General features: G+C 46.7%; 1 protein-coding gene across 1 annotated transcript in view; it reads left to right on the forward strand.

The window, feature by feature from the left end:
• Positions 1–13933, forward strand: part of LOC144692826 (organic cation/carnitine transporter 2-like) — a 109601-nt gene that overhangs the window by 27776 nt on the left and 67892 nt on the right. Inside the window, exon 2 of the mRNA XM_078561903.1 lies at positions 13088–13191. Within this exon, the coding sequence (XP_078418029.1) occupies positions 13088–13191 (104 nt within the window). The remainder of the gene's footprint in view (positions 1–13087; positions 13192–13933) is intronic.

Genomic DNA, 13933 nt, shown 5'->3' on the forward strand with positions numbered 1-13933 from the left:
GCAGCTCGCTTGTGTGCTGTGATCAGGGTCATATCATAGGGATGCAGCCATGAAACTTTAGAAGCATTTGATCCTTTGTCCGCCTTCAGCACCTGAACCCTTCAGGAGCACAGCATCACTGGTCACAGATGCTGAAGAGATGTGGGCCAGCCCCACCTTAAAGGTGCTGAGAGCACACGGAGAGAATGAGAGAACTCTGTGGCACCCGCCCACTACATTCTGGCAGCAATGACCAGCACCGTCGAGGTGCAGGCATCAGTAATGTTTTCAGGGGGTGTGAGGCTGTACCATCACTTTGGTCTGGAGGCTGCACAAAGCATAGGGAAGAGTCCCTCTTCCTTATGGTGGTGACGGTCTGGAATGTGCTGCCTGGGAGGGTGGTGGAGGCGGGTTGCCTCACATCCTATAAAAAGTACCTGGATGAGCACTTAGCACGTCATAACATTCAAGGCTATGGGCCAAGTGCTGGTAAATGGGATTAGGTAGGTAGGTCAGGTGTTTCTCACATGTCAGTGCAGACTCAATGGGCCTTTATCTTGTGCAGAAAGGCTTCACATCTGAGCGACAAGAACACTGCTCATCAGAACAAGGAGCCATAGGCAGGGAGACATTCTTGGGAGTTTATTGACAATAGAGAACAGTATGTTCAAGTGATTAACAGCCATGCCCAGGCTGTGCAACTCATTCTTCTTACCTTCCCCAACCCTGCTGCTGTGTGTTGGTGCTCCCCGGACATCCACAGCAGAGTTGGAGGCAGCCTGCTGACTGCTATGCCCTGTCTGTGATGACCTTGGCAGATGTCCCCTGGAGGACTGAGACTTGGAGGTCCTGGCCTGCTTTTGGGGTCCTGCTGTGTGGCAGTGGCATCCTCCTCGGCCTGTGGAGCTGGAGCTGCTGAGGTCACAGGAAGAGGGGAGTCAGATGGGCCGGACACTCCTGGAATCATCTGGGTGGATGGCCCTGGAGTGTGCATCTGCTGATCCTCCTCCCTATGGGTGCCCGAGGGCCCCGGGCTGACTCCTTGAGGAGAAGGGGTAGTTGGAGTGAGAGTGAGCTGCTCAGCATCCCTCTCGCATACACACTGTTGGAGGCCAACTATCGCATAGAGCTGACTCCGCGCAGCAGTGCAGGAGCGACATCTTGGACCAAGGTGTCCATGGCAGCCGCCATCCTACGTGTTGACCTCGGTGCAGTGGCATGTCAGTGCTATCATCTTAGAGTGAAGGCGGACGGACTCTTCCATCGTGCCTTGCAATCTGAGGAGTGAAGCGAACATCCCTTCCTGATGTTCCTGAGCTTGCCTTTGCAGCTCCAGCAATTGTGACATGACCGAGTCCAGAGGCTCAACATCTGGCTTGGATTCAGCAAATTTCTGGCCTCCAGCAGTCCTCGGAGTGCCAGACACCAGGGGAAGTCCCTGCCACTTGCTGTGGATCACACAGTGTAATGTGCTCACCAGATTGTGATCCTGAAGCTACTCTAAAGCTAGGTCCCACCGAGGTGTGTGTCTCTGCGCTGGTGGAGGGTGTGGGTGAGCGCTGTGATGGGACTTCAGGGAGGGTGCCTTTAGGTTCCTCTTCAGAGGTTTCTTCGGGCCTTGTTGGAGGCCCTAGACCATGAATTCATTTGGCTGTTCCCCAGATGTGCCTGCGGAAGCAAGGGGAGATAATTAGTGCATGGCAGTGGCCTTTAAAACAGGACACATTACTCACGGCATGGTGGTCTGATGTATGTTGTGCTGCTGGATCCTCACTTGGTAGAGCAGCGCCGACCTCACCATCAGCACAGAACCAGTCCAGATCAGCGCTGGCCAGCTGGATGGTTCTGTTTTCAAAGTCGGTGGTGATCTTGATTTCAGGCATTCCGGCCTGAGACCTCTCCCTGTTGTTTTGTGACAGATTGTTCTGTATGAATAGAGAGAGTGTAAGCAGGATGCCCACCAGGCCAGATGATAAGTATGCCTGGCATGTGTGGGTGGTGAGTGGTCCCATGGACAGGATGAGGATAATGACGGTGTGTGTGAGAGAGTGAATGGTGACTTTCCATAAGATGGCAGTGAGTGAGATCCCTGTGGATGTGTGATAGGTTTGCGAGTGTGTGAGTTGAGAGTGATGAGAAGAGTGACTTACCCTGGTGGAACAGAGGAGATCATTCATCCTCTTGCGGAACTGGGTGGCTGTCCTCTTTTGAAGGGCTTCGGCGCTGACTACTGCTGCCACCACCTCCCAAGCCGGATTATTGAGGTTGCTGCCCATCCTGCGGCCAGAGCAGGGGTAGAGGACATCCCGGCAGGACTCCATGGCATCCAAAAGGTGTTCCAGTGACGTATCGCTGAACCGGGGTCTGTAGTCATTTTGCCTTTCAGAGCCATGTCTTCTTTGCAGCAGTAATGGGCTGGAAGCTCTGAGAGGTGTGCGCGTGGCTGAACTTTAAATATGGTGCCTCGCGTGATGAAACGGCGAGGTGATGGCAGGCCAGCTCACTATGGAAAGGTCGTGTTTCCTGGGAGTGCATAAATGATGTGGCGGGTTTGGGACAATAGGGCATGAAAACCCACCATCGCGGCCGGCAGGTAAAACGTCATTTTACCTGCCCATTAACACACTAGTGCAAATCTGGGACGATTCCACCCATTGTTTCGGGTCCCCTCTCCAAACTGTGTTTCCTAGCTACCGAACCCATCTCTTTCCCTGGCAACAGCCTGACATTCGTGCCATCACTAAGACCTCCTATTTCCACCTCCTTAACATTGCCCCACTTTGCCCTGTCTCAGCTCATTGCTGCTGAAACCCTCACTCACATACTAATTTCCTCTAGACTTGACAGTTCCAACACACTCCTGCCTGGTCTCCCACGTTCTGCCCTCTGTGAACTTGAGGTCATCCAAAACTCTGCTGCCCTTGTCTTAACTTACAGCAAGCCCTGCTCCCCTATCAATCTTGTGTTTGCTGAGCTAAATTGGCTCCCGGTCAAGCAATATCTTGATCTAAAAATCCTCATCCTGTTTTCCAGTCCCTCCATGGCTTTGTCCCTCCCTATCTCTGTAATTTCCTCTAACCCCACAATCCTCTGAGATACCTGCACTCTGCTAATTCTGGTCTCTTGTGCACTCCTGATCATAATTGCTTCATCATTGGTGGCCGTGCCTTCAGCTGTCTAGGCCCTGAACTCTGGAATTCCCTCCCTACCACCTCTCTGTCCCTCTACCTCACTTTCCTCCTTTAAGACACTTCTTAAAACATACCTCTTTGACCAAGCTTTTGATCATCTTATCTAATATTTCTTTATTTGTCTCAGTGTCGTACTTTGTTTTATTAGCCCGTAACTTCCGTGGAGTTGCAATCAGAGTTGGATTGCCACTCCGTCCCCCACCCTGGAAATGAAGACCCTCCTTTCTCACCCGACCTTCGAACTCAGGCTGGGCCTGAACAGTGTGGTGCAGCAGGTTTCTGAGGCCTTGTGTCGAGGACAGGTGAGTCGGAGGTAAGGAAGTCACGCTTCCTTTTTACAGCGCTAGCTGCCACAAAGCAGGTAGGTTTAAAGGCCCAGCGGAAGTCTGAACCTCCTGGGCAATTGCCGTGCAATCCTTACGTGGGGACCTTCGGGGTGGGGTGGGGGGTTGGGGGTATGTCGGGGGGTTCCCCTGTGCATCTTTGGGGTCCCCCCCCAGTTATGATGTCACGGAGCTCGGAAGTTACAGGCCATTATGTTCCTGGGAAACACCTTGTGACATTATGTTAAAGACGCTATATAAATGTAAGTTGTTGTTGTTAATATACCCAATTTCAGCCAGAGTTAATAAAGCTGCAACATGTTAAATACATAAAGGAATGTATTTTAGTCTAAAGTAAAAGGAATATACAATTCTGTTCTATGATGTTTCCTGATCGTGCTAGCTATTGGAAATGTTTACATCTGTGACTTTGTGAATGAGTTTGAATGTAAACTTCACTTCAAACCACTAGTGTACTTTGTGCTCAGATTGCCTGCTGCTTCCAAAGTAACCCAGTATTTTGCAATGCACAATGGTTAGTTTTTGAGTGTCTTTTAGCAATCTTTACAAATTAATGTAATAAACCATTTCATTGCAAAAAAAAGTGGCTGGGAGAAGTGGACAATGTGAAAGACAAATTTTCTGGTCGCCGGATTTTAATGAAGTGGAACTGGGGTGAGTGAGAATTGAGTGCCAACAATCCCCACCACCAACCTTGGCAACCTGAAGCCAGGTGATTTTAACTCCCGGTCTCCAAAGATGGGAGCGAAAGCTCGGGCGGCTTCTAGCATTGAAATGGATGCTCAACATCAAGAAACAAGTTGTGGGAAAGAGCCAAAGATCTGGCAGGGTCTCGTGGGAGAGTGTGTGGAGTAAGGGAGGCCAAACTTTGCTGGCAGGGCCCTGAAAAGCATTCCGGCTCCTCCTGACCCCACAAGTATAGCAAATAAACCGTGCCTTAAATGTGTTTTTATTCCCGCTGTCTTCACCAGGCAGGAAATGCTGGAAAACTGAAATGAAACAAAAAAAAAACGCTGGAAAAACTCAGCAGGTCAGGCAGCATCTGTGGAGAGAAATAGGGTTAACATTTCAGGTCCTGATGACCTTTCATCAGAACCCGACTTGAAATGAGAACTGATCTGTGCTATTTTAAAGTTCCTGAGTCACTTAAAGGCTGTAGCCGTCTTTAGCAGCAGAAACGCTGGATGTGTGCACATTTCTCCAAAAATAAATAGGAACTGGTCTCACCAAGATGGAACTGAAAATAAAATTGCCCTAAAATGGAAGGGGCAGAGGGTTGCAGGTGAAAGCACATGAAAATAAAACACTTCCGAGTTGAGCTGCTTAAGTCTCACATTGCTCACATGCCAAGTGAAGAATACAAATTATGGACAAGAAACAATTCTTTAATCTCAGACCAGGCTGTTGACACGAAGGCAGAACCTGGGCCAGATGAATAAAACAAAATAGCATTTGAGACTGAAAGCCAAAGCTTCATCAGGATAAAAAGAAAACTCAGTGGAAATCCAGAAAATCTTCAGAAAAGGAACCATTTGAAGTTGGTGGGACAGCCAGAGGGAGCAGAAGAATCAGAGTTGAGTGTGCAAAATGCTAAGACAACAACTGAAGAATGTTAAGATTTGGCATCAGAAATAACTGGCACATCCTGCATGAGACAACCGAAAGAAATAAGCACTCAAATGTGATAAATTAGCATCAAAGCGCATTGCCCAGCTTTGCAGTAAACAAGGCAAATCAAATGGACCCAGATTCGATCCCCTGCCTGTACTGACTTAGCTGCGTTTAGCCAAAGGCGCATAGACATACTGGCCCTGAACATCTGCAGGTCGTTGACGCTGCTGAAATCTCTGGGGTGAAAGGGGATGTTTTCTCATTTTCAGACTACTGGTGTGTAGCTGTAGCACCGTGGAGGCATCTTACATATCCACCCAAGTAGAGGGGACCAGAAAATCTGGAAAGTCTACCCTGCTTTGTCTGTGCCACTGGTCCATAACTTTAAACTCTTTTCCTCCAACACCTCCCTTTAAAAGGTGCCGAATTACATCATTAGGCCGGCTGAGGTTTTTGGAGATTCAAACCAGGACCACAATTACATTGGCTTGGAGGCCAATTCATCTCCTTTCAAGCTGCTTGCATCCTGGGGGCTCCTTTCCTGGTATTTTTTTGGCTAGGCAGAGGCTGCATCCCAAATTATCCTACACATAGGCTGGAATTTTCCAGCCCCGTTGGCGTTGAGTGTCATGCAGGTGGGGGTGGGGGGCACAAAATGGCGGGAAGGCCAAAAATCAGTTTCACAGCATCATGAAACCAGTTTGCGATCATCTGCTCCACCTGTTAATGGCGGGGCCATGTTTTCCCCTGCTGCACGTCAGGAGCCTAATTTCAATATTCAGCATCTCGTTATGAGCCCCGTTCGCCAGAATTATCCCCCCTCACTGGATCATCCGGACACATCAGCGTGATTGCACACCAATGTGTTTCACAACTGTACATAAGTGACGTGCACCTGGTGAGCTGCACTTCGCTTGGGACTTCAAGGTTTGTTTGCCTACCTTGCTTTGGACAGCACTCACGGTCATTAGGGCCAGGCTTCACAGACAGCACCATATCACTTTTAGGGGGGATCACGGTTGGGTCTCTACCTACCAGTCCAGCCGTAAAGTGGGATTGGCTTTTCAACGGCTGCAGGGATAGGGCTTGCTTGGGGAAGGGGGAGAAATGGCTTCAGGCAAGGGAAGATGCTGCAGGGGGAGGATTGTACTGGGGAAGGGAGGGTATATCAAGGTGTGTGTGGGCGCACATGTTGAGCTGTGCAAGTGGCCTCAAGGTGGTGCAGGTTGAGGAAGCAGTCTCCAGAGGCGATAAGGCCAGACAGAGATTTGAGGGTTTGTGTGAGAGTGTAAGTGGTGATGTCCCTTGAGCTGGCAGTGAGTGAGATGCCAGTGAATGTGTGATGAGCTTGAGCGTGTGAGTTTAGAGTGATAAGATGGTTGCTTTGCCCTGGCGCCACGGATGAGATCATTTATCCTTTTTCTGCACTGGATGGCTGATCTCTTGTGTGCAGTATTGGCACTGACCACATCTGCCACCTCCTCCCAGGCTGGAGTGGTGAGACTGATGGACCTCCTGTGGCCAAAGACAGGGTAGAGGACATGGCAGCGGTCTTTCACGGTGTCCCAAAGGCATCCCAGGGATGTGTCATTGAATGAGGGGGGGGTGCTGGAGTATTCTTGGCTTTTGTGACTGGAGCAGTCCCGGGTTGCAAGCATTGAGAAGTGTGCGCGCTGCTGCAGTTTAAATATGGTGCCCTTTGTGAGGTAATGGCATGGCGGGCAAATCAGAGGCCCACCAGCGAGACGGCGTGTTTCCTCTGGCTGCATAATTAATGAGGCGGGAATGGGATGATATGGAGCGAAAACCCATCATTGCGGCTGGAGGGTAAAACGACTTTTTTCCCGCCTGCTACTGCACTTTGTGCAAATCTGGGACAATTCTGTCCATAGTTTCATCAGAGGCTGGGACTTGACAAAACTTCATGCATGGCCTATCCACTTCATTGCTGTACAAATTATGGCAGAGATGTGCCTGAAGACCTGCAGGCCTTAGGGATGAAAAGCTAATTGAATTCTATATTATATCACAAAAGGTATGTAATATAAAAACCAAGAGGTAGTGATGAGCATACGTGACCTCAGAGCTGGTTTTTGTGCTCAAGCCCTGGAGAGGGACTTGAACCTAGAACCTTGTGATCGAGGCAAGAGTGCTACCAAATTGAAGATCATAGCAAATGCTAAGCCTTATTCTTGACTCATAAGCAACTATGTAAATTTGAAATTATATATCTGTCGGTTTCTTCTTCCAGACTCTGACATTTTCTAATACATTTGTGGTGACTTTTTAACATTATAAATTCCCAAGTCAGCATTTATTATAAGCTTTGCCAATGTAAGCCCTGTCATCCTAATTGCATCCTCAAATCATTCAAATGAACTTCCTTGCCATTTTTCTCAGGAAATGAAATGCCCAATTAACAATTAAAAATTGTTTTTATATTACACAATTTACGTTAACATAGGTAAATGTATCTATTTGCAATGCCTTTTGTTTTTTAAAATGTCTCCGCTAAATGTAATTTGAAGGCTCCAGCCTTTCCCGATAGCCTAGGGCATAGAATAAATGTGTTCGCCCAGAGTGGTGACACTGTGAGCTGAATTCAGGTTGTGCTCTTTGAGCAAGCAAACCTAGTTTTCCAGTTGCATCAGTAATGTTCAGCCAGGCGTACTGATGAGATGTTTCTCTTGCACTTCTAAGAGTTTCTGTTCAATTGTTTTACAAAATTATTTGGAGAGCAGGTAAGCCAACCAATTTGAAAGAGGCGAGTTTTAATAGGGATGAGTGGGTCAGATTAGGTGTGAGTGGTGGGCGGATGGGTTAAATGGCCGAAAGATGAAAACATGTTGAGGACCCAGCTCCAACCCACTGATATCCAGCTTTTATTCAGGTGGAACAAGGGGTGGGCAGTCAACCTGCCCCCAGGAGGCGGGTTGCCATTTTCAATATATTAAGGAGCCTCGGATTCCCAAAGCCTGCTTTGCTAGCCTTGGGAAACACAGTAGCTATGGTGAGATCCTCGATAGCACTCCTTGCATGTGGACCAGGAGGAGCAGGAGCACTTCCTCCCGCTTCTCTAAAGTCTCCCCACCATCGGAACCTCTTATACAATTATCCATATTCCCCCCTCAAGATCGTACCCCTCTCCCCGGGGTCTGGGATCAGACTGACCCATATCTGGGATCGTAACCCTGCACTCCACCCAAGGCCTGGGATCAGATCTCCCTGGGATTAGAGTCAAAACTTACCAACACACCCCCTCCCCTGTATCAGAGATCACCTGGTTCAGTGACCTCTTCCCCAGTGTTAAAACTCCACAGCCTGAGGGGTAACCTGAAATATCAGGCTTCCGGTGTGCAGAAAAGTTAATCCTGCTGCCAGAGTCATGAGTCAAGTAATTGAGTATATTTTTTTTAAACAGAGAAGCTCAGTGGTTGTAATTTTTGATTTGTACTCTGTGAACATAAAGAAAGTGCATTTCCATGATTGAGAGAGGGCGATTGAGGTCAGAGAGAGTGAGAGAGAGAGACAGACTAGAGAAAGAGGAGGGGTAACAGAGGGTGTGCGTGTTAATGTTAATTCAATTCAAAAAATAGCACCAGTTGCATTTTGAAGAATTAATTATATCGCATGTGTTGTGTTCCAAGGCAGGTGGCACAGCACAGAAATAGGCATGTGGCTGGTCAGCCTTGTAAGGAGTGAAGCTCTTGTCATCTGTACTTACGGAGAGTAAGTAGGAATAGGATCATTTAGAGGGTCAAGGGGGAGGGGAGAATGCAAAAGTTGAACGGGTTGAACTTCAGCATGGTTTCATCAAGGGGAGGTCACGCCTGACAAATCTGTTAGAATTCTTTGAGGAGGTAATGAGTAGGTTAGACAAAGGAGAGCCAATGGATGTTATCTACTTGGACTTCCAGAAGGCCTTTGACAAGGTGCCGCACAGGGGGCTGCTCAGTAAGATAAGAGCCCATGCTGTTAGAGGCAAGGTACTAGCATGGATAGAAGATTGGCTGTCTGGCAGGAGGCAGAGAGTGGGGATAAGGGGGTCCTTCTCAGGATGGCGGCCGGTGACTAGTGGAGTTCCGCAGGGGTCAGTGTTGGGACCACAACTTTTCACTTTATACATTAATGATCTAGATGAAGTAACTGAGGGCACCCTGGCTAAGTTTGCAGATGATACATGATACAAAGATAGGTGGAGGGACAGGTAGTATTGAGGTGGCGGGGAGGCTGCAGAAGGATTTGGACAGGTTAGGAGAATGGGCAAATAAGTGGCAGATGGAATACAACGTGGGGAAGTGTGAGGTCATGCACTTTGGTAGGAAGAATAGAGGCATAGACTATTTTCTAAATGGGGAGAGAATTCAGAAATCTGGAGTGCAAAGGGACTTGGGAGTCCTAGTCCAGGATTCTCTTAAGGTTAACTTGCAGGTTGAGTCGGTAGTTAGGAAGGCAAATGCAATGTTGGCATTTATTTCTAGAGGACTAGAATATAAAAGCAGGGATGTGCTGCTGAGGCTTTATAAGGCTCTGGTCAGACCACATGTAGAATATTGTGAGCAATTTTGGGCCCCATACCACAGGAAGGATTTTCTAGCCCTGGAGAGGGTCCAGAGGAGGTTCACGAGAACGATCCCAGGAATGAAAGGCTTAACATATGAGGAACGTTTGAGAACTCTGGGTCTATACTCGATGGAGTTTAGAAGGATGAGGGGGGATTTGATTGAAACTTACAGAATACTGAAAGGCCTGGCTAGAGTGGACATGGGGAAGATGTTTCCATTAGTAGGAGAGACTAGGACCCGAGGGCACAGCCTCAGAGTAAAGGGAAGACCTTTTAGAACAGAGATGAGGAGAAACATCTTTAGCCAGAGAGTGGTGAATCTATGGAATTCATTGCCACAGAAGGTTGTGGAGGCCAGGTCATTAAGTGTATTTAAGACCGAGATAGATAGGTTCTTGATTGGTAAGGGGATCAAAAGTTACGGGGCGAAGGCGGGAGAATGGGGTTGAGAAACTTATTAGCCATGATTGAATGGCAGAGCAGACTCGATGGGCTGAATGGCCTAATTTCTGCTCCTATGTCTTATGGTCTTATGGGTAACTTTGGGAAGACATAGGAGTAGTGATGGGTGTGAAAGGGTTAAGAAGAAGGAGGTAGTGAGGAGATCAGTGGGTTTAGGGGTTGAGTTGTTTAGGGCCACATTTTTCCAAGTAACCCCACAAGGAAAGGAAGAAGGGAAGGAAGTAAGTAAGGAAGGAAATAATGACAAAATAATCAGTTTGTGTGATGTTGATTTAGGGATCAGTATTGACGAGGACACTGGGATAACTCCCCTATACTTTTTCAAAATAGCGTCATGGGATTTTTTTTTTATTCGTTCACAGAATGTGGGCATTGCTGGCTAGGCCAGCATTTATTGCCATCCCTAATTGCCCTTGCGACGGTGCCGGTGAACTGCCTTCTATCCACCCAAGGAGGCAGGTGCGGCCTTGGTTTAACATCTCATCCAAACGGTGGCACCTCCAATAATGCAGCACTCCCTCAGTACTACACTGGAGTGTCAGTATTGCTTTTGGTGCTCAAACCCTGGAGTGGACTTGAATCTAGAACCTTGTGACCCAGAGGTGATAGTACTGCCAACTAAGTCCCAGCTGATATACATTGGAGCTTATACTTCACTCGCTACCCCCAACCACCCAACACCTCTCACCTGAAAGAAAACAAGAAAATGACAGAGCGAGGAACTTCCAGTTTCCTAGTTTACTTTGGAGTTTCCTTTAAAGCTAGCTTGAACAGATCTTTAAAACAAACTATCCGCCTTCCTGTAGCTACAGATTTAACTATAGCAGAATGTGTAATATGCTGCGACAACTTTGGCTCACTGACTTTTCGTTTTAACCCTGGGCAGCATTCCAGGTAATATTGGATCTGGGAGAGAATTCATCAGTGGGAGAAGGGATAAATCAGATTCTGGCACTAATATTCCGTGCACACATTTTTGGATTGATCCAAAATATTTTGGGCATCTGGCATGAACATGACAATCTGGCTTCACTCCGAAACCCTGTGGAAATGCTTCAGCCACAGTCTTGCTGAGAATTCACAAGCTATCTATGTTCCTGTGAAAGCATAAATGCTGGATTCCAGTCATTTTTAACAAGCCTTGTATGGCTTTGGTCTGTAATTTGTCCAGGCGTAAGAGATAGGATTTCTCTGTGGTCCCCCAAACCGAACAACAACATTCAATCACAAGATGGATAGAAGACTGACAACTGGTGTTTCCAACCATTGTGGCTTTTCTTTCCCCTGCAGTCTTAATGAGATATGAAGGTAGATCTTTAGGCTAGCAGGATATCTGGCACTGATACGGAATGGCTGAGTGAAGACTGGGAATTCAGAGGAGACCATATTTGTGGTTCCCTAGCAAAATTGCTCAGCACATAGCGTCTATCCAGGTTCAGAGGCTTGAATTTTTTCGTGTATGTCTATTTTGTCAGGCTGCTAATAAGTTAAGGCTAGTAGATATCAAGTCGATATCCAATCTGACGCTAAAACTTTCAATCACAGATACCTGGTCCAAACTAAACTTATTATTTCCAAGATCTACTGGAACTTGAACACATTTATTGTGTTGATAATCATCAGAACCTAGTGAAACCTATTGGGTTTGTCCCTGCTTTGGTTTAATTCAACTTCTTATCAAACTTGATTCATCTCTGTAACCTGAGCTATAATGCTATTTGCAAGTCATAGGGAGATATCAAGATATCACAGTGGGAATCTGTGCTCTATTTCAATGACAAAACAACAACAAAAGCTTGCATTTATATAGTGCCTATAACGGTAGAATAAATCGTCCTTTCGCAGAAGCATAATCAGAGAAAAGTTGACATGAAGCCAGTGAAGGAAATATGAGAAGGGGGAGTTAAAAATTTTGCCGGAAGAGCTGGGCTTTAAGGAGGGCCTTAAGGGAAGTGAAACGGTGGAGTGAGGAGGTGGAAAGGGAAAGTATGGGAATTGCAGACCTTATGGCCTAGACAGCAGCAGGCGAGGCCAGACATTTATTTGGATGGATTCAAACTTGGAGTCATGGAAAAGATGGACACAGTTTCAGGAGTTTACTTTGGAAAGGAAACGAAGGTTTAAGATGGGGCTGTAGCTTTCAAGAAGAGCAGGAAGGGAAGCTGAGTGGGTCAGCAGTTTAGTAATTAGCAACATTGTGGGCTGTCATCACTACAAGGACTACAGCAGTTCAAGGAGAAATGCCCATCATCACTGGCTCAGAGCAACTATAGGTGGGCTCTGAATGCAGTGTTCCCAATATCCAGAGAGAGAGGAAAAGTGAAGAATTGCTTCCACTGGTCAATGAAATAGTAATAAAAGGTCTCAAATTTAAGATAATTACAAAAATATTTCAAGGGGCTGTGCAAAAAAATGTCATTAGTGGTCAGAATATGGAACTATTTGCCTCAAGCTGTCATTGAAGCAGAGACCATAACTTCTTGGCACCAAACAAGAAAGTGGGACTAGGGGAAAAATTTTCCCCCCGTCGGTGGGGGAAGTGCGGGAGCGGGCATGCCTCCAATTGCTGACTGGAAGATCCTGCCCTAGGTGATTCTTGGATTAAAAGAAAAATCAGTAGAGTGCGATAAATGGTCATTTTATGAGCCATATGTTCCAATGAAGAATTTCCACTTGGGTAAGATAGCAGAGGACTACTGGTTGCTAGAGAGTCACCTCCCGCCATGCTATAAGAATAGGAGATAAGATATAAGTTGGGGTGAATTGGAGCATTTGTACATGCAGTTAAATAGAAACAAAGGTAGCAAGTTCACCTGATAAGATTTACAAGAATTTTATAGCATATTTTAATGCTTTTTTTTTTAAAGAAGTGATTCTTTTCCAAAGTAGAATTTGCATGTGAGTGATTTTAATTATTTATTCTGCCTTTCTTGCAGTGGGACCTAGTTTGTGAGAACAATTGGAAAGGTCCCTTTACCATGTCAGTGATTTTTCTGGGGATGACAAGTGGCGCGTTCATCTCCGGACACATTTCAGACAGGTACAGCTATAATCCTTGTATTCAGTTTAAAGGGAAGACATTCCAACTACAGGTCAATGTAATGAGAGTCCAGCCTGTGGGAATGTAGATGCAGCTGGCTGTTTGTTCCTGTTAACATAAGGAATGCCCTGTAGATAGGAATTCTTGGCCTTTTAAACTTTTGCTGCTGAAATAAATGGGGAAACTTGCGTTAAGTATGGCATCCGAGGCTTCTGAAAGCAGACCAGAACCAGCCTGGTTTCTAGTCACAGTTCAATGCACGCACATTTCCCTAGAGTGCACTATTCCCTAGCTTAAACTGTTCAGAATAATCAGTCTGTGTATTTTCTTCCATTTGTGCCGTGGGAGGGAAAGTTTCCAAGGGCAGCAATGGCCCGGGCATGGGATATGGAACAGCAGCCCTGCCTCTCCTAGTCTCCCAAAGATAAGTTTAAAACTTGGCTTTTAGAGCCCCTTGTTCTTCCCTGGTAGCTTGTTTTCCTGAACCCCAAGTAAAAACCCCAATCAACATATATTAATGAGGCTCCCATCAAGGGTAGGCAGGTGACTCAGCCATCTAAATGAAGGGCCCGATCAATGCAGTGGTGGGCAGGAATGGAGGAGAAATAGGATAGTAAGTTTTCAAAGGCAATCTTAATGGTATGACTACCCAATTTGTGCCAGAAACGATGGGTTAAAATCACTCCCATTCTCTCCCCCCTCCAATCCTTTCAGTTTGTACTGGCACCTCTTCACTCTTTGA

This window comes from Cetorhinus maximus, chromosome 2 (genome assembly GCF_964194155.1).
Source record: "Cetorhinus maximus chromosome 2, sCetMax3.hap1.1, whole genome shotgun sequence".
NCBI lineage: Eukaryota > Metazoa > Chordata > Chondrichthyes > Lamniformes > Cetorhinidae > Cetorhinus > Cetorhinus maximus.